Source organism: Penicillium canariense (assembly GCF_028826845.1).
Source record: "Penicillium canariense strain IBT 26290 chromosome Unknown utg000002l_segment0_segment0, whole genome shotgun sequence".
Lineage (NCBI taxonomy): Eukaryota > Fungi > Ascomycota > Eurotiomycetes > Eurotiales > Aspergillaceae > Penicillium > Penicillium canariense.
The window spans coordinates 4574490-4597838 of NW_026622729.1; the positions used below are offsets into that span (position 1 = coordinate 4574490).

Below are 23349 nucleotides of genomic sequence, written 5' to 3' on the forward strand. Positions count from 1 at the left end.
TCAGTGAGGTTCGACTGGTTACATCACTGCCTCAGGCCAGATGTCCAAGCTAAGTTAACTTTAACTACTGTACTGCAACGGTAACTAACTGCAACTGCCCTGCTGAGAACGCGCCCCTCTTCTCCCTCTGAGTCACAACACACCGCATTTCCCCCTCCACGGACCTTAGTTCCGCCCAGCATTGCGTTCACCGCTCGCCTGCACCTGCTCGTCCTGCTCCTCGCCGTCCTCACCCTGGCGCCCTTCCTCCGTCTCCCGGCCCGCCTCTCTTCCGTGCTGGGCCACTTTCGTACTACGACGCCAGTCTACTACCGATACTTGACCACCTCCAGCATGGCCCCCTCTCACCTCCGGCGCCCGCCGCAAGCCCCGCCGGTCTTCACCGCGACCCCGCAGTCCGTCGTTGCTGACGCAGAGCGTCTGATCAAGACCTCCCGCGCCGTCCAGGATAAGGTTGTTGCAGAATTTACGCCCGAGACAGCTACTTTTGCGGGTGTACTGGGCCCACTGGCGCGGGATGAGAACGTCATGGCCCTTGAGACCCATATTCTGGGCTTTTACCAGGCTGTTTCAACGGACCAGAAACTCCGCGATGCCTCATCCAAGGCTGAGGAGCTAATGGATGAGTACTTTATCGAGTCGGTGATGCGGGAGGATGTGTTCCAGCTGGTGGATGCTACTTTGAAGAAGAATGAATCTTTGGACCCCGAGTCTCGCAGACTGTTGGAGAAGGAGCATAAGGAATTTGTTCGCAACGGTCTCAGCTTGCCTGCGGGTCCGCTGCGTGCCCGGTTCAAGGAGATCAAGAAGCGTCTCAGTCAGCTGAGCATTGAGTTCCAGAAGAACCTAAACGAGGAGAATGGTGGTATCTGGTTTACCCCGGAGCAATTGGACGGTGTCCCTGAGGACGTGCTCTCTGGACTGAAGAAGGGCGAAGGCGAGAACGCCGGCAAGATCTGGTTGACCTTCAAGTACCCGGACCTTTTCCCCACGATGAAATATGCCACCAACCCGGATACCCGCCGACAGGTCATGACCGCTAACGAGAACAAGTGCAACCAGAACGTCCCGCTGTTCCGTGAGGCGATTGTGCTGCGCGACGAGGCTGCTCGTCTTCTGGGATACCCTAACCACGCTGCCTTCCGCATTGAAGATAAGATGGCCAAGACCCCCGAGACTGTCGACAACTTCTTGGGCGATCTGCGCACGCGCCTGACTGCTGGCGGCAAGCGGGAAATGCAGACCCTGATGGAACTGAAGAAGGCCACTGACCCCAAATCCGATGGCCGGTATTACCTCTGGGATCACCGGTTCTATGACCGTTTGTTGCTGGAGAAGGAGTATTCGCTGGACCAGCAGCTTATCGCGGAGTACTTCCCGCTGCAGACCACTATCGAGGCTATGCTGAAGATCTTCGAGGAGCTGTTCGGCCTGGAGTTTGTTGAAATTGTTGGCGAGGACCGCGCCGCCGTGGCCCCTACCGGCAAGGGTGACGATATTGTCTGGCACGAGGATGTCCAGGTATTCAGCGTGTGGGATGATGCGGGTGAAGGCAACGGCTTTGTTGGATACTTGTATCTAGACTTGTTCCCGCGTGAGGGCAAGTATGGCCACGCTGCCAACTTCAACCTCCAACCGGTATGGTCTCCTCTTCGGACGATCTGATTAATCTCCAAAAAAGAAAAAAAGAGAAAAGCATGAAACTAACCGTCTCATTCATTCCAGGGATTCATCGCCGCAGACGGAAGCCGCCGCTACCCTGCCACCGCACTGGTATGCAACTTCACCAAGCCCACAGCCAAGAAGCCCAGTCTCCTCAAGCACGACGAGGTTGTCACTCTCTTCCACGAGCTGGGCCACGGCATCCATGACCTTGTCTCCAAGACCATCTACTCCCGCTTCCACGGAACCAGCACGGTCCGTGACTTCGTCGAAGCCCCCAGCCAGATGCTTGAGAACTGGTGCTGGACGCCCTCACAGCTGCGCACCCTAAGCCGCCACTACTCCACCCTTTCCCCAGAGTACCTGGCCGGCTGGCACGAAGCGCACCAAGCCCGCAGTGGCGGTAAGACGGCGACCGCGCCGCCGTCCGAGCGCATCCCGGACGACGTTATCGAGAACCTCATCCGCACCAAGCACGTTAACGACGCGCTGTTCAACCTGCGCCAGCTGCACTTCGGCATCTTCGACATGACCGTCCACGAGCCTGCCAGCCACGCTGAGATCGAGGCCCTGCCCATCTCAGCCACCTACAACCGCCTCCGCCGAGAAATCACCCAGATGGACGGACCCGAGGCCCTCGGCGCCGGCGATGACTGGGGCCATGGTGAGGCTACCTTCGGCCACTTGATCGGCGGCTATGACGCCGGGTACTACGGCTATCTCAGCTCTCAGGTGTACTCGACCGATATGTTCTACACCGTCTTCAAGGATGACCCGATGAACAAGGAGCATGGCCGTCGCTACCGGCATACTGTGCTTGAGAAAGGCGGTAGCCAGGATGAGATGACCACCCTGACCCAATTTTTGGGTCGTGAGCCGCGCACTGATGCATTTTACCAGGAATTGGGGCTGGCGTGAGTCGGACGAATGGTGAATAAAGTCCAGGTTTATGTTAAATGGTAGAAATACTGGGCAAAGAGTAGTCAAATACAACACTTGATCCAGTAGACTCTATTCAATATGCCCTAGGAGTCAATAAACCTCGTACCAGATGTCTGCCTTCCTGCACTCAAGAGACTCGGATGCCGCTTTGTCTGGGGCCTCAAGAATGGAACCAGTGAACATACTCGCTCGCTATCAGTATAGTCCGGGGCTATTTAGCTCTGTTTCTTTGATCCAGCGTGTATGGAGTATTCTCGATATCTCGACCAACGGTCTGCAGAGCTTCGCAAAGAAGCATTCCTAGGTGCGTCATTTAAGTCAATTTAAGCCGCTGTTATCTTGCGGCAATAGAGGATGGGCTATGGGTACTGGCAATTACTCTCATAATGAAAAATAGCTTGATGTTTGGATTGCAATTTTTGGCCTATTGGACTGGCTTTCTCGATTTATAGGTATATCTATCATGTTACCTTTTCCCATTCTACTTGTTTTACAAAGAACATTGTCTCTGACGATCGGCAGCACCTTATACTTCTTATTTGAATGTTTTCTTTGGAAGGCCAGGCTGCATGTGATGACTTTGACGGCCATAGCCGCTCTTACTGATCTGTTGTTTGTAGTATTGTCCATCCTTTCTCGTTCGATACTGACGTTCTTGCCAAGGACTTTCGTCGCTTTTTCTTCTCCATCTCGCTTTGCGTATTTTTCTATGGCCCTTTCGACAGTCCCTGAGCGCTGCTTTCCAATCACTTCAAAGGTAATCGGTAGGCTTTCTGAATTCACTTGGCTCTAACAATAGCTCTTGTAATCGATAGATGGATCCACTACCTATACAACCTGTACCTGTACACCGAGCCTGCTCATCAGTAGCTGTATCTAAAGTGCGGATTCTCACGATCTGTCACATCTTCAAATCCGTGGGCGAAATTCACATCCGGAACGACCTCCCCCGACGCGATTTCCGCGTCGCGTCTTCGGTTCTGGAGAGAATACCATAATCTCAGTGCCCCGAGAATAATAGCAACAAGAACGAAACATCCAAGCAGGATTGCAAATGCCAGGAAGTACCGCGGTGCATCTTTATCCCGGAACACCTGCGGTCCAACCGAGTTTCCTACTGCCCAGAAGATGAAGTTTGAGGCAATGAGAATTGACTTCTTGGTCTGTCCTGCGACGTTTCGAGATAAGAGCGCCAGGGACAGTGATTGCACGGCAAAGAAGGAGTAGAAGATGAAATATGCAATGAGCATGCCGACCTTTTTGCTGGGGGTGTAGGGTATGCCAACAAGAATGGAGGTGCCGATGATAGACGGGATGACAGAGCACATCATTATGATGATTGTTTGGTTGAACTTCCGGTCCAGGTAGGCCGAGGTAAGCATTGTGATTGCGATGACTGCGCCGACGACCATCATGAGAAGCTGGCTCTCCCAGACACTATACCCAAATCCATTGACTATTTGGTTCGCGAAGGCACCGATCCCGCCGCTCGGGATCGTCGTGAGAATTTGGATAAGTGCAAATGCATATACTGGGATGTACATTACACCAGTTAGTATCAATGAATACTAGTCCACGATTGTGAAGGACATACGTTGTGGGTCTGTAAATGCGTCTCGGACTTGTTCGATCCTAAAGGTTCTGTTCTGCAAACCAGTCTGGTTCTGGCGAACACGTTCCACCATCAGCCGCTTGTCTTCCTCCGTCCAGCAGGTGGCTCTCATGGGACTATCGGGCATCCACCAGAAAACAAAGGCCGCCCAAAACACGGTGATGATACCGTAAGTCATGAAAATGGCTTGCCAAGACTTTAAAGGCGAACTTTCCGCAATGAAGGAGAAGCCAAATGCCAGCAGGCCGCCCGCTATCTGCTGAAGCCCGTTCATCATGTACCATAGATTGATGATGCTGCCCTGTTCTTCTCTCTTGTACCATGTCGATGACAACAGCACAAAGGTAGGCTGACAGGCCGCTTCAAAGGCACCCATAAATGCTCGCAAGATAATCAATGCGACGAAATTCCTCGCGACGGCGATCAGAGCGATGCAAATGCCCCACATGAGGATGTTGAAAGACAGCCATTTCCCGATTGGCACGCGCTGCAGAATCCAATTTTCCGGGTACTCGACGGTGAGAATCACCAAATACACCACTGTAGTTAACCACGAATACTGTGGTCTATTAGCATTTCGAATCGGGATCGGATCGGATCGGATCGGCGTGATCAAACATACTTCATTATCGGCGAGATGCGTGTCTTCCTGCAAATGCATAATGCTCGCAAAGGAGAGCGTTCCTTTGTCCAGGCATTGCAGGAAGTAGGTGACCATCATGACCACAAGAATACGCTTATCGATCATATGCTTGAGCCGCTTATTGGTGGCTTCGTCAATCTCGATGGCGGTATTTGTGGCGTACTTGGCAACCTCCTGGTCGACCAGGGCGTAATTAGTATGGTTCTTCTCGGGCATGTCATCATGAAAGGCTGCAGCATCTTCGATTTGATGGTTTTCGGTTTTCTCTGTCTTGGCCATTATCACAGGGCACCAACAGAAGGCTCTAGAGACGAATTGATGGTTTGGGGGGTTGTTCTCGGGAGACGTGCAATCCCAATCAGCCTTTTGCTCCTAAAGCACCCTTTCAGAAAAGAGTACTCCGTACTTCAGGGGCTATTTGCAGGGAAATACCCCCCAGCCTCACGTTTCCGCAGGGGGATGTGGGGGTGGAGGCACGGCATTGCATGGTTCGGTAGAATTGCTCCCCGTGGGGTTGGTCGGATGCCTTCCCCACGCCCGGAGTGACGCCGACGTGTTACCGGCATCTCCCAACGTACCACCAGCAGGGACAAAGGCAGGGCTCGGTGTAAGACTCCCGATTCATGACACTCATTGCCGGATCGGCAACTGAGATAGCTATATCAACAATGGTCCGGGTTCCACATGAGGGGCCTGCTCGGGGGACAACGACCCGAACGGTATACTCCGCGTATTAGTGGAGCAGTGACCCCGCGGCCTGGTCCGATTGCCCTCGACACGAGGTTTGGATGGAGCGCGCGGTCTTTGAGACTGCCGTCTTTGACTTAGCCGGTCTTTGAGTCGTTTTTGGGTCGAAAGGTAAAAACAGGCCCCTATATCCCTTTATCACTCCCCGCGCCAGTCACTGTAGTAGTAGGGTATCGCCATCATGCTGGAAGCGCCGCTGGTCACTTTTGACAGCTCCCCTCATCTTCTCAATCTGGTCGGCGCCAAGATTATAGCCGACCCAGCCGATTTCAAGGGCATCCATCATGCAGGCCGAGCGTTAGCCGAGGATTTCGGTCGAGTAACGCGCGGCCTCGCAAGTCCCTTTGAGTTGGTGCAACGGGGGATCCTGGACGTACCAGCCGCTATTATTGTCGGATGCATCGAATCATGTTGGATGCTTCAAGAGTTGCAGAGGCTGGGCAAGATTGACACCCAATCCATCCGGGGGAAATGGGAAACTTTCATGACGGCCGTCGTGGACAATCCGCTCCCAGGGTGTACCAAGGCGCTGGTGATTGCCGGAAGCGACAAGAGAGCAGCAATCTTTGGCACATACACCCTCTCCAGGCAAATTGGAGTATCGCCGTATGTCACCCTATGGTTTTGCTTGCCGTGTTTCCCACTAACCTCCATGAAAGATGGTATTGGTGGGCAGATGTCCCTGCACAGTTTCATGAGGAGATATTCGCGCTGCCAATGCACGCGATATCTGGCGAGCCCAGCGTCCAATTCCGCGGGATATTCCTCAATGACGAGGCACCAGCGCTGACAGGCTGGGTGCTGGAGAAGTTCGGCAGGTATAACACAGACTTCTATAGGAGAGTATATGAGCTGCTCTTGCGCTTGAAGGCAAACTTCATGTGGCCGGCTATGTGGCCGGGGTACCCAAACCCAGGCGCCGTCTTCTTCCTCGATGACCCGGAGAATCAACGCGTGGCGGACGAATATGGAATCTGTGTTTCGACTTCCCATCATGAACCGATGCAGCGCGCGTCGACGGAGTGGTTTGAAGGGCATGCCGATGGAACATGGGACTGGCTCACACACCGCGAGGAGATTGTCCAGTTCTTCCGCGAGGGTGTGCAGCGAGCACAGGGCCTTGAATCGTATTTCACCCTGGGAATGCGCGGCGAATATGATAAACAGATGGCAACCGATGATCCTGGAGCGGTGGTTCGGGAGGTGCTTCGAGAGCAGCGGGCTCTCTTTAAAGAAGTGCACGGCCGTGAGGATGCAGTGCCCCAAGTACTGGCGCTGTACAAGGAGGTACAGGATCTGTATGAGGCTGGTGAATTCACAGTCCCAGAGGATGTGACGCTGCTGTTTGCCGATGACAACTTTGGGTCTTTGCGCCGGCTACCCTCTGGCTCGGAAAACGCAAGATCGGGAGGCGCAGGAGTAAGTAATGCAACACCCTTGTGGTATCATTCCACCACTGTCGGGGAGAGACTGGGACAGTTTCAAGCCACCATCATTGCCTCGGCTCTGGATGCATGCATTGGCTAATATTCAAAGCAGATATATTACCACTTTGAGTACGTCGGCGCCCCTCGAAGCTACAAGTGGATCAACTCCAACTCTTTGGTCTGTGTTATCCTACTGCATGATGTGTATTCGATGACTATAGCTGATTTGTATTTCATGCAGGGGAAAATTTATCATCAGCTATCCCAAGCATATGAGCGCAATGCGCGGAAAATCTGGGTCTTTAATGTCGGCGATATCAAGCCTATTGAGGTACCCTTGACCTACGCGCTGGAGATGGCATGGAACATCCATTCAGTTCAGGTAGACGGCATGTCCCAGTTTTTGGGAGGCATCGCGAACGACTATTTTGAAGCGGGAGTGAGTCCGGACGTGGTTTCTATCTGGCAGGAATATGATCGCCTCGTCCGCCTCCGCAAACACGAACACATCGAGCCGGACAGCTTTTCATTACTGCACTACAACGAGGCCGACAGTATCGTCGCTCGATGGGAGGCACTGGAAAGCACGGCAGAGACCATATTCAAGGGAATATCCGAAGAACAGAGAGCGGCGTTTTGGCAACTCGTGGTTCATCCGGTGAAGGCAAGCTCCATCTTTAATCGACTGAGAGTGGTGCAAGCGCGGAATCAACTCCATGCCCGTCAGCGACGTAACACAGCCAACCAACTTCTGCGACACGCCATTGACCTGTTCGATGCTGACTTCAAACTGTCTCAAGAGTTTCATTCCCTTCTCGATGGCAAATGGAATCATATGATGTGCCAGTCCCATATGGGCTACGGGGACACCTGGCATGCCCCTTCGCGCGATGCAATTTTCGGTCTAGCATATGTGCAGCGACATCAGAACAGCAATCTCATTGTCGGGCAGATGGGTGTTGCGGTGGAAGGCCACGAGGGAGTTCGAGCAGGGCGCATCAATGAAGAGAGCGAGCGAACACACCCCAGTCGACGAGATCTCGTTCCAGGACTCACTCTGGGTCCAATGAATCGATATGGCCCAGTCAAGCGATGGTTTGATATCTTCACCAGAGGAACGCACACTATCCACTGGAGTACTTCGGCTCCTCATCCATGGATTCATCTCTCCGAAACAGAAGGGATCCTGCACCCAGATGGTGACGACGTGCGCGTTTGGATCACAGTTGACTGGAGTCAAGTCCCAGTGCAATTGGCCGAAGAGGTCTTGATCAGCGTTGCCTCAAAGGAGGGAGACTTTGAACAGGTTCATTTGCCGGTCCACGGCCACAAAGTCCCTGAATCGTTCCGTGGCTTTGTCGAATCCGACGGCTGTGTATCCGTCCCCGCCTCCGCGCTGGACGTGAAGAGGCCCTATCAACACCATCCGGAGCTTGGCCGCACAAGTGCGGGATCAATCACCCTCGAGCGGTCTGTTCGCAAAGACGGAACTTCCCTGCCATTCCTCGAATACCCCGTTTATGTCTTTTCCAAGTCCACTTCGCCAAGCTTCACATTGATATTCAACATGACCCTTGATGTCGACCCAGCTCACCGCATGTCCTATGAGTTTGGAATTGATGATGAACCCACAACGATGCACTTTGTGCTGCCAAGTAACGAGACGAAGGCTAGTAAGCTACCGGCTGAGGGCTGGCTGAGCGCTGTGATGGACTGCGTTTGGAAACGAGAACATGCCATTGCCAGCCTCGAGCCGGGCGCTCATATTATCCGTGTTCGGTTGAGCCATTCAAATTTGCTACTGGAGCAACTTGTATTAGATCTTGGGGGAGCCAAGGAGAGTTATCTTGGACCACCTCCAAGCCATCGTGTCTCTTAGATGCCGATCACCTGGAACAGAGCAAAAGAACGATATTTTACCCCTTTTCATGAGTAGCTGTAGGTAGTTAGGAGAAAAAGAATCACCAAATTCCCGGGGGGCAAAGCGAGATATCGGAGAAGAGAGAAATGGTAGGTCCGTGATGCTCCGGCTGTCAATTATCCGACAGAATTTTACCAGGAAAACAGCAATAATATCTCCAATATCGCCCTGAACAGCATCGTGGGGACCGCGAAAGCGCATAACCTACTCCGGCATCTATGACAATACAAATGAGGTTCTACGACCACGAAAGTCGAGACTTCTGTTTCACATTATGCAGAGGTATCGAACTCAGGACAGAGTTAATCACCAGATTCGTCTTCCTCATGAGAGTTGAGTACGTATAGTACTTTGGCCGACCGGTTCCGTCTTTGTCCTCTGTCGCCCAGTTCATCTTGTCAGCTTCAGAGAGCGCATCAATGGTCGCACCACGAAGCTTTAACAAAGTAGTGATGTCCTTGTAGCCTTTCATTTCAGCAACGTATAGCCCAGCATGCCCGCACTCTGAAGTGTTTAAACCACCAGATAGGAGAAATTCAACCATGGGATAGTCCCTTCGCAACACAGCAAGTTTCAACGCTGCTTTTTGGGATCGCACATCGCTTTTCAGTAATGCAGAAATCAGGTCTCGCCGACCATCTTTAACAGCGCGGTATAAGGGAGAAGGAGTATACCGCTGTGGATCAGCACCCTCGAGCAACTTGTTCACCATCTCGACGTGTCCGTATTGTACAGCCGTGAATAATGGCGGGTCGTCAATGTCAACCATCACACTATGCCATAGTTTGCGGGTAAATTGTGAAAATGGCTTTTCCGCACCGACTTCCACGATAGAAATTGACCTCTGCGCCAAACTGCAGCAAGACTTGAACAGCCTCGGTATTTCCAGTCTGAATACCCACCACTAGAGCATGCTGGATATTAAGGATACTCGAAATGCAGTATCCTCGCGAGAAAAGGGGGTGAGCGTACACATCTTCCCAATAAGGATCGGTAGATCTAATCTCCCATCTAGATTCCTTCTTCTTATTATTGGATACAAATCTTCTTCGCTTTCCTCTTCTTCCTCACTTTCCTCGTTTTCCTCCTGTCGGGTTGCCCTGGTCTCTTTCCAGGGATGCGAGTGAGGCAGAGTGCGGGCAAAAACTAATCCGTCTAAAAGGGTTTGAATTTGTGGAATGAGGCTGTGCTTGGCAGCAAAAAAGAGCGCCGATCCATGGTTATACTGAGCGTTCCAATAGTATAGGCACTTTTCAAGCCCTTGGTGTAGGCGACGATTGATTCTAACCAAGGCGTAGATATCACTCTGGAGTGGGAGATAGGACGCAATAGTCCACAAGGTTTCGGTGGGCAGCTGAGAAAGGCTCATTTTGAGGTACGACAGCAGAATCGAAAACGCCTGTAATTTCGCAGACGCATGTGTGTTGTGTGTAGGGGAGGAAGCGGAAGAGACTAGTTATCTGTTGAAGCCCGCTTCAGTCACCTAGTCTATATTACTAACGCGTTATGGTAGGTAAGCCCGTAGTGTAAAATATATACTAGTCCCCAGCACCACTCGATGTGGGTCGACCTAAGGGAGGGCCGGGATACCTCTTTTTTGATGGCAGAGACACACCCTTTGAGTATATTGGCTTTTTAAAAGAGCAAGGGAGCCAGGTCGTGGATTATGGCTGTGGCAAATCGTTGGACCGAACTGGAACATGGACGTGGCAATCCTATGACAAGGTGATAGACTGCTCACTTTTTTGAGGAGCGTTGAATTTGGTAAATCAAGAGCCTCCCATAACCTGCTTGAAGTGTTCTCGGCATTATTTCAATAAATCGCTCAAAGACAAAAAGACAAAAAGCAAGCCTCAGTATCGATCCACACTCCATTCGACTTGATGCTCCACCCGGATGAACATCGGACCCAGATACTCCTCCAGGTTTTCTCTCTCCTTGCGACATCGATCGGGCTCCATTTGAGCGACGCACGACGTAAGATGGATTTCATCATCATGAGTGCGCAAGCCCAGCTCCGGCTTTCCGTCCAGCGAATCCACCGTGTCGGCCCGACAGTGGCTGTTGCTGCTGGTATTGCTCACGCGCTTCCGCAACTCATTTACTTGACTCAACGGTTTGCTGTGGTGTACTCGGTTTCGGATATGTAGTAGATGCTCCATTTTCATGAATGATTGGACGAGCGGTTGGAGAGCGGGCAGGCAAGCACAGATTATGCCAAGGCAAGGCTCCACCGTGGACCAGACGTAGACATTGCTCATGACCCATGTGATGTCCACGCTTCCGTTCATAAAGGTCAGGTAGTGGAGTCGCACGATACTTGCAACGCAGACACTAAGGGAACGAAGCGGTTAGCCGATGTCGAGGAGAAGGCACAGGCATGATTCAGGTCACATACAATACGCCGAGAAAGAACACGCTCGTGATCAGGAGCTTCTGCGTCAGTCGCAGCTTCAATCTCCACACCACGGGGATTGGGATCAGCAGAATCAACACATCGATAACCACATTTGCGGCGGCGTTCCCAATATAGTATTGGTAAAAATCGTATCGAGAATGACCACCTTTGGGATCATAAGTCGACGACCAAAAGTAAGCCATGGGATCGCAGCTCGCTAATAGGGCAATCATGCTGCCCAGCGCCCATCCGGTAGTCAGGAACAGACCAATCAAAATTCCCCATTGCCTCCCAAAGATGCGGCGATAGAATACCAGAATCGAGACTTTGATCAGAAATAGCTCGAAGAGATAAATAAAGAGGTAAGTGAAGAGAATCTACCCAGATATCGTTTAGCCAAATGTATTTGTTACTCTTCATCCAAGCGGCATACCTTTCTCAATTTCACCATGGCGCCGATCGTCACGAGCCAGACGTGCTTCCCTAGCCCATAATGACCGCCAACTATTGATTCAGCTAGGAGAGCGAACATGGGAACCTATGCAATGCATTAGTTTAATCCAGCCACTACAGTCCAAGAATAGGGACCAACTGACCAAGGTGGCTGCCATAAGCCACTCATCGAGAAGGATTTTCGGCTTCTGACCTCTGATCCGCACAATAAACCGAATCGCGACCATGAAGGCAGTAATAACGCAGATCGTGATAACAGCAGCATTGTCCGTCCATCTCCGGTCCTGCTTGAGGTCTACATTGGCTGGTGGCGGACCCAAAATAGCCGTGATGGGAGTCTCCATGATATGCTCCATGATAGGCAGGCAGGGGAACGGTCCCACGTGAGCTGTAGGAAACAAGCAACAGCGATCGCAATTCAGAGGCGGGGTGGCTGGTGGCTATTATAAGAAACACAATCTGCCAGTCTGACACGTTATGGGCGATCGCATCGAGAGCATGGGGGCGGGCCCCCAAGAAGCAGGTGAGATTTGCTTGTCACCGTCATCTTTGACCATGGAAGTGTAGTATGTGGCCCCCGGCTTTCTGCATGGCATGCACTCCTTGGGGGCTGTTATCAGCCCCGGGGGTCCGTCCCACGCGGTTGAAAGTGTTAGGCTAGGGGCCAAATCATGCACGGAGGGTGTGATTGGCAGCACGGACGACGACAGGTGAGGTTCATGCACAGTGGGGAAAATGCGTTCCTGAAGGATTCCACGTGGTTTGGCATCTTCCCTTTCTCGGCAGATTCAAGGTTTTCCAATCCCAACTACGGAGTCCAGGAGGAATGAGATTGAGCCTCCGCAACAGGTTTAGAGGGGGCTTGAATCCGTACCGTGCCAGGTACCCTCATAGATAAAGTGATTCAAAGTCAACATTTCTCGAAAAGCTACCCAAGTGAGTAGTATTCAGGCGCACCACTGCAAACCTACCTGGAAAATTTCTAATCGGGCGCAGGATCGCCCAAATTGGCAGCAGCCCATGTCAGCTTGTGGGGGCCGCATAGTCGCGATCTCTTGCGCGATTGGACACGCCCAGAGGGATCAACTCAGCCCCATTGCTCCTCAGATAAAGAATACGGAGTCTACCGCCGAGCAGTCATGACACCGTAGCACAATAACGTCGACCTTGTCGCGTGAGCTACCGTTCTCATGAAACAGACTTCTGAGCTTGTGCTTGTTGATGCATTATGTTTCAAAGTCTTGGCGGAATCCCCACCAGGTACTCCACCGATAGTTCTTCCAACCGGCGGGCATCTACCCAAAAAAGTGATTGGTAGACCGTTTAATAATATGGTCTGGGGATTTATATATAGAATCCGAGGACCCGTGAAATCGATGCCGAAAATGACAGCCTCTGGCGCTAGAAACAGCGCCCTTTCCACCCGTCACTTTGGATAGCGAGCCGCCGCTTGACCGCCCTCCACTCTTTACCCCCCCGCCTATTCTGCACCCAACCAGCATTGTTGGTTATCATCCTCTTGGGAAATTATTAGTATTGATAGAGATATATAAGTTTCCTTGATCGAAAGTCTAAATTACATTGTTTTTTATGGTATTGTAGTAAAATATCATTCTAAATATAATCAAATTCCAAAATATTGTCCTTGACACTTATAGAAGTAGATAAGTCATTTTTCAACTTGATATATATACTTTTTGTTGAGATATGGATTTGTAGATTTTCGCAGTTACTGTGTTTTGGGGTGCGCAACGTAGGCGGGAAGCAGTTTATGTGCTTGCGGAATATGAAAGACATTGCGAGGCGAATGGTAGGCTCCTCATCCTATCCTACCAGTGGAAGGCAATAAGAGTAACCATATGCAGGACACCCCGATTCCTATGCAGAAGCTAAAAAGCTTATAGCCGGTTTTGCGGGGCAATTTATTGACCAGATAGTAGAAACGAAAGGCGTCGACTTCATTGACAAGAAGATGGCAGAATACTACGCCCAAGGCAGCGTCAATGAGGTCGTGGGGTAATATGACTTTAGCCAGATTATGTTCAACTGCAAACCCTGAACTTGCTTCTTGTTGAATTTACTATCATACTATCATACACCCTACCCTACCTCAGCGTGCTCAATCCCCTTTTTCACCATGTTTGCTCTCTTGTTAAAACACCTGGATTATCTCATGTGTGTCGGTATTTCACTCCCTACTTTCTTTTATGTCAACATATGCATCACACAACTGCATTGATTTCCAATCAGGTTCCCAGAGCTCCTACCATATCGAAGATTCATGTAATAATTTACGCAGGTACCCGAAACAGGATTATACCGCACCTCAAAAGGTTGACGCTTGTGCTATGAAAATGGTCTAGGGTTTGCTGATTCAGCCTCGTCTCTTTCGCGACTTTTTGAATATCGTTCCGTTCATCTTTCAGATTATTTCCTGATTGAGCTTTCGGTGCAGTTCTGAAGGCATTATTCTAACGTCCCGATTTAGCATATTCACGTATTTACGGGGGCTCAGACGTTTGAAACACCACGGTAGCATAGAACATCAAATCGAATGGCAAAGAAACAACAGCACCAGATCTCCCATTCTTCCCGACAGCGCTGCTCTTCCAGATTCCTTGAGCTACAACTTCTAAACCGTCCTTGTTGAGAGTAAGATCCTTTTCTCTGGATTCATCTGGCTCTAGACGTAAGAGGAAGAATGGAGCCTTAAGGCTGCCATGGGTCATGTTAATCTTTTTGCTGCTATTGTCCATCAAATTTATGAGATGCTCTGGTCGAATCCATTTATCAATTATGACTGTGGATATCCGTCGGACCATTTTGACGAGACATCTCGGCATAGATGAAAATAAATCCACTAAAGAGCTATGTCCTTGAAGCTGGATACGCTGAAATCATTGTGGGGCACTTGGGTATATATCGAAACTCTTGACTTAGAAATTGAGAGAACCAAGTAGCCAGGCATGTAGGATGGGTTCAGCCGTAAGACTTTCTGGGGACCAGATGGCTTGCGCAGATTTTGTCCATAACACTGTTATTACTGCATCATGAGTGCGTCAGGATAGGGTTCAGCCGACTCTAGTCGTGACTATCTGGTTTGAAGTCAGGTTGAGGTGCCATTATCTAATTTGAACCTTTAGGTGAGTAGTGGATTAGCCATATAGGGCACTTCCACTGGTTGCTGTACAAACACTACTCCTCCGCTTCTATTTACGGTCAGAATAGTTCGGCCTCCGAACTTCTTCCACCGCCGAGCCGCGTACCGAGCTCGCTTAGATCCCGAACTATACTCCTTGGAACAACATGCCCATTCGAGTTGCCGCTCAAGTTGTGTCAACAATTCTGGTCGAAACAAGTCAATGGGAGACTGGATTGTCAGCCACCTCCATCACAGGTAATTTTCTGTTTGTATTTAGTCACTAGGCCCATTTGCGGGGCACAGGTGCGTGGGAGGCGGGTTAGTTTTCCCACTCGCCCGCTACGCGAACTAAAAAGAGTGCGAAGATTTTTCGAGGCTACTGTTGTACTATTTGTTCCAGTTTGAAACATCGATGGTCCTCTTCGACTCTTCTCAATTCTTTCGGGGGATCAACTGGCTAGATTGCCCTCCTGTTATGGCCTCCCTCTACACATACTTTTCATCCGAACCCATCAGCCACACAGGGCTGTCTGCACGAGCAGTACCCACGTCGACCGTTGGCTCGGGGCTCTCACGCCCAGAGAAAATCACACTATATGTTGTCGCAGTAGTAGCAGCCATGCTCATCGCGGTAGGAGTCACAATAGCTGTTCTCCGGGCACGCTGCCACGACAGACCATGGGCTGCTCATGACTCGGCACAAGCACGGCCACGCAGTTTGGCAAGAGCACTACTGAAAACGATTCCACTTGTTCAATATGACGACGCAAATGATGTACCACCAAATACGCTGAAGCCAAGCTTTCACAGCTCTACCGGTTCGACAGAGTCTGAAGACGAAAAGTGTCGACCACCTACCTTCGCCGAGAAAGCCAGTTCGGCTGGCAAGACGAGGAACTCAGATTGTCCTATCTGCACGGACGATTTTGTGAAGAATCAATTGGTGCGCATTTTGCCCTGCGGGCATTTATTTCATCGGGAGTGTGTTGATGAGTGGCTCGTCAAGAGGTCAAGGACGTGTCCTTTCTGGTGAGCTGATTGAAGCCGCGTGGATATCTAGCTGTGCGAAGTTGACTGACGGAATTTGGATAGTCGATATGAACTCACAGTCTCCAAGGACGTGACAGATGAGGAAAAACCTGAACATTGTCTAGACATTGAAGCCGCCCTGCCGAGTGGTGAGGCCCGGCAGACGCAAACCTGCAGTCGGCGGCATAGGTTGTGGCGGGTGTTTTCGATTAACATGGCGGAGGAGCACTGCCACTCCTAGTCACGCATGAGGCTCTCTCATCTACCTCATATAACATCTAATTTTAAATAATAACGGACAATTCCCAGCCGAACCCGAAAGAACCAAGTACGAAGCAGTCTACGTAGGAGGCCCAGCGTAACCGAAATGAATCATCGGAAGCCCAAATTCACAATGAACCTCGTTTCGGCCATCAGATGATGTGCCACTTGATGTGGACGGAATTGATTGGCCCAGTCTGGGGGCCGTGATCCTTCAAATTCCCCATTGTTGCTACATCGGGCCGAATGCAGCGGGATCCATGCTTAGATCCCAGCAGGCGATCGCTTTAGGAACTAGCAGAAGCCTCGTAATGACAATAAGGGCAGTCGTATGACGGCTGCCGCGCATAGACCCGACATACTGGAGTGAAGAGCTGGCTCGGCTTGTGGCGCGCACTCTAGTCTGGCCGAGTCTTTGGGGGCTACCTACAACATGTCCAGACATGCCTCTACAGCCAGCATCATGCTGGATGACATGGCTGAGGGCACGGTTTTCCAAATAAGGTTCCATCCCTTGACTCCTTGTCCATCTGGTGCAGACAGTCTACGCAGGCGAAGCCCCACGCCGGGCAGTAAGCGCGAATTGTGTGGGGGGAGGATTCCGCAGCCACCGTCGAGCCTGGCGGTAGCGGTGCACGGAGGATGAGGCTGTCATCAACGCAACCGTCGATCCGTGCGGGAACGCCCGCCGCGGGCGCACCTGTGCCGACCTCTTACCGTCAGCACTACCGCTCGCGGGCTGTGAATTCTGAGGCAAGAAAAGGTGTCGGGGAGGTGCTCGACCTTGCTTTGGGCTGCTTGATGTGCAGCGGGCGAAGCACACAAAGTACTAGTGCGGGGGGAGTAGTCCTGCTTGGCCTCTACTTGGTCATGAAGGGGCCTGACTGTCAGTTGCTGAACGATCTCCCCTGGACTCCGTGACAAGCTGCGCAGAACCGAACCTGCCCATTGCCGAGCCACACGGCCGGGAACCATGCGAAAACGGTGATCTCCCTCTCACGGAAACGAAGGCGAGGGGCAGTGGGCAGGATGAGGGCAAATTCTGCTCAGGAACGGTCCATGGGGATACGCCAAGGGCGGGGTCTTCCCAGCGGTCGTACTTCTGGGAGCAGTCTTACCGGATTCGAGTTTCAGACTGGCATGAGACAGGAACACGGTCGGGAGTACCCGGATAGACAGCCACGGACCCCATCCAGCCCAGTGGCAAAATGACCTTTGGCAGAACGAGACGAGGGGAGGGCGAGGCGAGGATGGATCATAGGCACTAGCGTGATAAGCGCCATCAGACTGAGCGGGAGTGAAGTATTCTTGTAGCCAAGGGAGGCTTGTACCGAGTCCGGCCATGTTATCCGCCGAGTCGCTTCCTATTGGGGAAGAGAGCTGGAGTTTCGCAGTTGCCTTGGCCGTTGCCGTTTGATATCAAGCCCGAACCGGAGCCGATCTTCAAAGCTAAGTGCGGGGAGTTCGGACCCATAGCGTAAGGTGCATCTTGCGCCCATCCCGTCATCATCCGTCATGTTTCACTGGACAGCGAGTGGGCCATGGACCTGCAGCTGAGCTAGAGCTAGCTCAGCTCAGCTCTTCCGTGTTGCTAAAGGGGAAGGGAAGGGGAGTTGAGCGATTAAAGTGGGGGATGAGAAGGGGTGGATCGTATGTAAGGAGTCTAGTCCCGCCCTCAAGCGTTACCCGTCCACTACTTCCGTCTCCTTCAGTCCTCTTCCATGTCCGCTTCCTCCTTTTCTTCCTTTGCCCACTCTCTCGGTTTCATCGTTCATTCCCACCGTCCGGCGCCTTGTGTGGATTTGCACCCCCTCGTATCCGCCAGACCATCCGCCTCCCCCTCCTCCGCTCCCTGATCTCTTTCTCCCCGCACCCGATACCATGTGAGTTTCGGAGATAAATGCACTGCATCTCGACGATCCCCAACTAACATGCACCCTCACCATTGCCAGGCGTATCACCGTCAGCGTCATCCGCCCCGAGCAGGCGGACTCCGACATCATCAACCTCGAAGTCGGCGGAGACATGACCGTCGAGCTGCTCAAAGCCATCGTCGAAAGCGAAACCGACATCCCCCCAGAAGCCCAGCAGCTCGTCTTCAACAATCAGCTCCTCCAACGCCCCGCGCAAACCCTCGACCAGGTCGGCATCGGCGAGGGCGACATGCTCGGCGTCCACGTCAACCTCCGTAGTGGCCCGCCAGGCCCCACCACCACCAACAACACCACCACCACCGCACCCCCCTCCCACGCAGGCCCCAGCGCCGCACCGCGTCAGAATGTCGCACCCCGCCCCGGGATGCCTGACCCGGAGACTATCCGGCTACATATTCTGGGTGACCCGCGCGTGCGCGAGGCCGTGCGCAGACAGAACCCGGAGCTCGCGGCGGCGGCCGATAACGCACAGCAGTTCCGGAACGTGCTGCTGTCGCAACAGCAGCGGGAGGCGCAGGCCGAGGCGGAGAAGGAGGCCCGCATCGCCATGCTCAACGCCGACCCGTTCAATCCGGACAACCAGCGCGAGATCGAGGAGATCATCCGCCAGAATGCAGTGACGGAGAACCTGCACAATGCGATGGAGCATCACCCCGAATGTGTGTTGCTCTCTTACGCTTAGCCTAGCAGTCCGCTGCGCTCGCATGGCTTGGATCAGCTAACCTGTTTTTGTTTGTCTATAGCTTTCGGCCGCGTAACCATGCTCTATATCCCCGTCGAAGTGAACGGCCACCGCCTCAACGCCTTCGTCGACTCCGGTGCCCAGGTCACCATCATGTCACCTGAGTGCGCCGTCGCCTGCAACATCATGCGGCTGGTCGACCGGCGCTACGGCGGCATCGCCAAGGGCGTCGGCACGGCGCCCATCTTGGGCCGCGTGCACTCGGCCCAGATCAAGATCGGCGAGATGTTCCTGCCTTGCTCGTTCACCGTCATGGAGGGCAAGCAGATCGACCTGCTGCTGGGGCTAGACATGCTGCGCCGGCACCAGGCGTGCATCGACCTCCAGCGCGGCGCCCTGGTCATTCAGGACCAGGCCGTGCCATTCCTCGGCGAGGCCGATATCCCCAAGCACCTAACCGAGGAATTCGAGGATGAGCCGACTGTGAAGGGTGCCGATGGTGCGGAGGTGGGTGCGCGCACTGGCGCCGTTACCCACCCGGCTGGTGGGCCCGGTCCGGGTCAGGGTCCGTCGCAGCAACAGCCGCCGCAGCACTCGTCCTCGTCGGCCCCTAGGATCAACATTCGGCCTGCGCCGGCCTCGCGGTGGCCGCAGGCCTCGGTCGCCAAGATCACGGAGCTGGGCTTTACGCGTGAGGAGGCGGTGCGGGCGCTGGACGCTGCGAATGGGGATCTGGATGGGGCGATCGGGTTCTTGATCTGATCTGATCTGTTCTGTGCGGATCAGTTCTGATCTAATCTGTTCTGATATGGCCTGGACTAAACTGAACTGATGCGGCCTGAACGGAACCGATTCGTGGATGGAGCCCACCCCAGCATATTGATTTACATTACTCCGGCGTTAAGCGGTAGGGCAGGGTTTGGATAGTGTATTTAGCGGGACTGTACTGCTCTTTTCTTGTTCTTGTTTATACTCTTCCTCTGTTCATGTTTATGTTTTGAACCCATGCCCGTCGCGAAATGTGTACGATTATGTGGTTGCATCCGGCCAGACAGCGATCGTATAGCACCAGTACTACGAAGAGATATCCATTTCCAGTTTCATCCTCCCACCCTGCATTTGCATTGCCCAAGTTGCAAGGCAGGGCAAGGCAAGGTAAGACAAGGCAAGACTCTTTCCGAATCGTCGCCAATCTGCGCGGGGTTTGGCGTGTTCACTCGCGCTTGGTCTTTGGCATCAACCGAGCACGCAATCGGACGGCCATGTCGAGGGCCATGAGGGCACCTGCGCTCGTCAGTTTGGATCGCGATGTATTCTATACGTGCAGCAAAGACGGCAGTGCCCGCGACCCCGAATGAGCACGGATGGGAATGGGAGGGTCGCGGGTTATTTGCGTGTTCATGTGCATGTCCACGTTCATGTCCATGTTGCCTCACTTCCGAACTCACCTAATGCTACGTACGGCCCGTACAGGTAGGTGATCTGCTGCTTCTCGACGACTGAGCGATCGGTCCAGCTCCACACGTCGACGAGGCAGGTTAGCGAGGTGACGAAGGCCTGGACGCCGAAGACGAGGAGGTGCACGGGGACGAGTGGGTGGTCTGTTTGGGAGTCGGGTCAGTGGACATCCATCACAGCAATGCAATCTTCTCGGCAGTCAACCGATCACACTTCGTTCCATCGTCCGAGTGCAGAGAAGGGGGGGTTCGGTTCGGTCGGTCAGCGCACCTCGGAGTAACCCCCACACCGCCCACAGACTGGCTGGCACATGGTACAGTAGCTCCATCCAGATGAACGCGCTGAACCAGACGGGCGCGGGATCCTCGAAGAACTTGTCGCGGTACGTCGCGATGTAGTACTCGCGCAGCTGCTGAGATAGCTCGGTGCGCAGCCACGCGGGCTGCAGGGGAACGGTGTCCACCAGGAAGATGATGGGGATGTGCGAGGCGAAGAAGAGAAGGTATGCGCAATCGCGCTTGCGGGTGGAGAGGGGGGCCATTGGGGGACAGGAGTATCGAGCTGCCTCGAGCTGTCTCGGGGGGGAAGATTTGGTGCGAATGAAGGCTCGGGTGGAAGTGGATAGCGTGGCCGTTTGTGTTCGTCCGGTAGATAGTCGACAGTCAACGGTCAAGGGAGGAGTGGGTCAAGAGTCACGTCAGGTACGGCGATCTGCTGGGTGCTGAGCTGCTCCAGAGGGGGGGGTCTTTCTGAGCTGGACCAGCGGACGGGAACTGACGGACGGGAACTGACGGACGAATTGACGAATCGACTTCACAGGGAAGAAGGAAATCAGGTGATGCGGCGGGGCTGCCTACCGGCGATCTGGGACCATGTTTGCTTTTTTCGGGTGATTTAAGCTTAGTGGAGATCTGGTCCACTACGGGACTTGATATAGAAGGGGTGTTGGAGGATCTCAGGGATCCGATGGGTGACGGGCTGGTAGTGTTCTGTGTTTCTGTGTTTCCGTTGTCCAGCATCTCGCATCTCGCATCTCGCATCTCGCCTCCGTGTCTGGGCAGTTCCGCATACTATCCGGGATGGCCATATCACACCACGGTCTGGCGAGTCCCCTACGGAGGCCACCCGGTGAACCACGGGAGATGCAAGTCTGGCTCCCAGCCGGCCCGTTCCCTTGCCTTGAAAAGGGGGGGGGGGGGGGGGTTCCAGACGGAGTGATCCACTCGAACAACAAGCGTCCCGACAAGGAAACCGCTTCCATCGATAGCAAACCTTGACTAGCGGTGTTTGTGCCAGGAGTACCTTGGCGTCGTGACCGGGATGCTATCACTCCCAGCGCGGATTGCCTCCGCCGAATCCCCGGCTCGTCCAGGGAAGGGAAGGGGGGAAGAGGGAACAGACGGGTCCCGCCGCGGGCAGACACCTAAGACCGAGAGGGATGCGATGTGCGATAGAGACGTCATCATTGTTCGAGGGGTCCGCATCCATCAGGTACGCATGCAGCCCGAGGCGATTCGTACGATGCGTCTATGGTCGGCATCCTTCACAGCCCTCTGTTCGTGCGACGTGTCCGCCATGAACCAGTCGATGAGGTCAAGAGGTGGGAACGCAGCAGACCGCATGTTTGGCTGGGGACCAATGAGTTACGGCCGTGGGCGCCGAGAGGTCGGAAGGCCTGGAGGTGGGGATGGTTGATTTACGGGATTGAGTTGGGATGATTGGGCGGCCGGGGTGATGATAGGGGGCGCGGGCTGGCATCCGGAGAAGCAGCCGGTCCATGGATCACGACTCGGAGAGGCTGGAGTGGGCTGGCCTGGCATCAAGATCAATGGCCATGGATCCAGCGCATCTCGAGCGCGAGTCCTCGGCATGGATGTGAACACGAACTCGAACTCGGCGTGCCAACAGGCCGGTCCCCGGGATCCTGGCCATCCACCAGAAACCTTGGGCTTCTTCGCTCGCTCTCTTGCGCTTCTTGGAACGGTCTCCTTGGGGCTGCCCGATTCGTCGACTGCCGGCTGGGCCGAAAAGAAGTCCTGCAGATCGCAGTCCATCGCGGCCCTCGACGGAAAGAGCCCCCGGGCCTGCACAGATCACGGCAGATAATGCAGCAATGCAGTTGCCATTCCGCCTGCATGCGCCTTATCGATGCACGGTGCAGCACTGTTGCTGCAGAAGCTGCAGCAGCACAGCACAAGCCGGCCCTTGGAGGCCGAGGCAGTCTGGCGTCTGCTCGACGCGGGTCCTCGTCAACTTCAAACTCCGTGAATCTCCACTTGCCCATCCCGCTTCCCCGTACGGAGCGGTGAATCTTCCACGAAGTATGACGCTATGGATGCCATGGATTTTATCCGAAAAAGGGCCGCGTCCTTCCCAATCCACCAATCCACCAATCCACCAACCCACCAATCCACCACTTTTCCAATCTTCCAGTCTTCCAGTCTTCCAATCCACCTTCTTTGAGCCCTCCTCTGACGGGTCGGAACCCCTCGGGATTGCGGCCTTGCCCCCCCCCCCCCCCCCCCCCCCCCCTTCCCCCCTGGTCCCCCAAGGATTGAGCTGGTTTTCATGGCTGACCGCTTGTCTGAGCAAGCGAACCGATGGACGACCACGTTTTTCCTCCCCTGCGAGCCCTTCGGCTGGGCTCCGGCGTTCATACCCCCGAAACTCTCCATGTCCTTATCCCGGAGATGAAGGGGGGCTAGGGTTTGAGCTATCCTGCAGCTCGGGGGCCATGCGCACTGCCTTTGTGCATTTTAGCAGGGGTTTCGGGTTGACCTTGTTGGCACTACCATGACTATATCATCCTAGAACCCACTTTTTTTTATATTTTATTTTTTTTACTTTTTAATCTGGGGGCGTCGCTGGCCGGTATATCGGCGCCATGGTGATATAAAAAGGCCATGGCAACGAACACGGTCCTGTTGGATCTGATAATCATTTCATTCCCTCCTGCTCTTCCCCGTACGGCCATACTTCGCCAGGGATACGGCTTGATACCTTGGATTCCTATCATACGCCTCCAATCCCAATTCCCA

At 53.4% G+C, this 23349-nt stretch overlaps 8 protein-coding genes across 8 annotated transcripts; 3 read left to right on the plus strand and 5 right to left on the minus strand.

Annotated features, from left to right (window-relative positions):
• Nucleotides 1-333: 333 nt before the first annotated feature.
• On the plus strand, nt 334-2580 carry N7482_004805 (M3 family metallopeptidase; the record flags this gene model as incomplete). The annotated part of the gene is made up of 2 exons (XM_056686930.1): nt 334-1638; nt 1726-2580. The coding sequence occupies 2 exons, from the start codon at nt 334-336 to the stop codon at nt 2578-2580; spliced, it is 2160 nt and encodes a 719-aa protein (XP_056545672.1).
• An 887-nt stretch (nt 2581-3467) lies between these two features.
• Nucleotides 3468-5138, minus strand: N7482_004806 (uncharacterized protein; the record flags this gene model as incomplete). Its single annotated transcript, XM_056686931.1, has 2 exons — nt 3468-4135; nt 4199-5138. The coding sequence occupies 2 exons, from the start codon at nt 5136-5138 to the stop codon at nt 3468-3470; spliced, it is 1608 nt and encodes a 535-aa protein (XP_056545673.1).
• A 649-nt stretch (nt 5139-5787) lies between these two features.
• On the plus strand, nt 5788-8912 carry N7482_004807 (uncharacterized protein; the record flags this gene model as incomplete). Its single annotated transcript, XM_056686932.1, has 4 exons — nt 5788-6212; nt 6266-7025; nt 7143-7211; nt 7275-8912. 4 exons carry the CDS (start codon nt 5788-5790, stop codon nt 8910-8912), a joined length of 2892 nt encoding a protein of 963 aa, XP_056545674.1.
• Nucleotides 8913-9192: 280 nt separating this feature from the next.
• Nucleotides 9193-10323, minus strand: N7482_004808 (uncharacterized protein; the record flags this gene model as incomplete). The annotated part of the gene is made up of 3 exons (XM_056686933.1): nt 9193-9727; nt 9774-9858; nt 9927-10323. The coding sequence occupies 3 exons, from the start codon at nt 10321-10323 to the stop codon at nt 9193-9195; spliced, it is 1017 nt and encodes a 338-aa protein (XP_056545675.1).
• Nucleotides 10324-10807: 484 nt separating this feature from the next.
• N7482_004809 (uncharacterized protein) lies at nt 10808-12161 on the minus strand (the record flags this gene model as incomplete). Its single annotated transcript, XM_056686934.1, has 4 exons — nt 10808-11288; nt 11353-11729; nt 11786-11890; nt 11949-12161. 4 exons carry the CDS (start codon nt 12159-12161, stop codon nt 10808-10810), a joined length of 1176 nt encoding a protein of 391 aa, XP_056545676.1.
• Nucleotides 12162-18262: 6101 nt separating this feature from the next.
• ddiA (putative DNA damage-inducible v-SNARE binding protein Ddi1) lies at nt 18263-19615 on the plus strand (the record flags this gene model as incomplete). Its single annotated transcript, XM_056686935.1, has 2 exons — nt 18263-18830; nt 18915-19615. The coding sequence occupies 2 exons, from the start codon at nt 18263-18265 to the stop codon at nt 19613-19615; spliced, it is 1269 nt and encodes a 422-aa protein (XP_056545677.1).
• A 451-nt stretch (nt 19616-20066) lies between these two features.
• Nucleotides 20067-20852, minus strand: N7482_004811 (EXPERA domain-containing protein; the record flags this gene model as incomplete). The annotated part of the gene is made up of 3 exons (XM_056686936.1): nt 20067-20137; nt 20302-20454; nt 20582-20852. 3 exons carry the CDS (start codon nt 20850-20852, stop codon nt 20067-20069), a joined length of 495 nt encoding a protein of 164 aa, XP_056545678.1.
• Nucleotides 20853-21954: 1102 nt separating this feature from the next.
• N7482_004812 (uncharacterized protein) lies at nt 21955-22365 on the minus strand (the record flags this gene model as incomplete). Its single annotated transcript, XM_056686937.1, has 1 exon — nt 21955-22365. One exon carries the CDS (start codon nt 22363-22365, stop codon nt 21955-21957), a length of 411 nt encoding a protein of 136 aa, XP_056545679.1.
• Between the last annotated feature and the right edge of the window lie 984 nt (nt 22366-23349).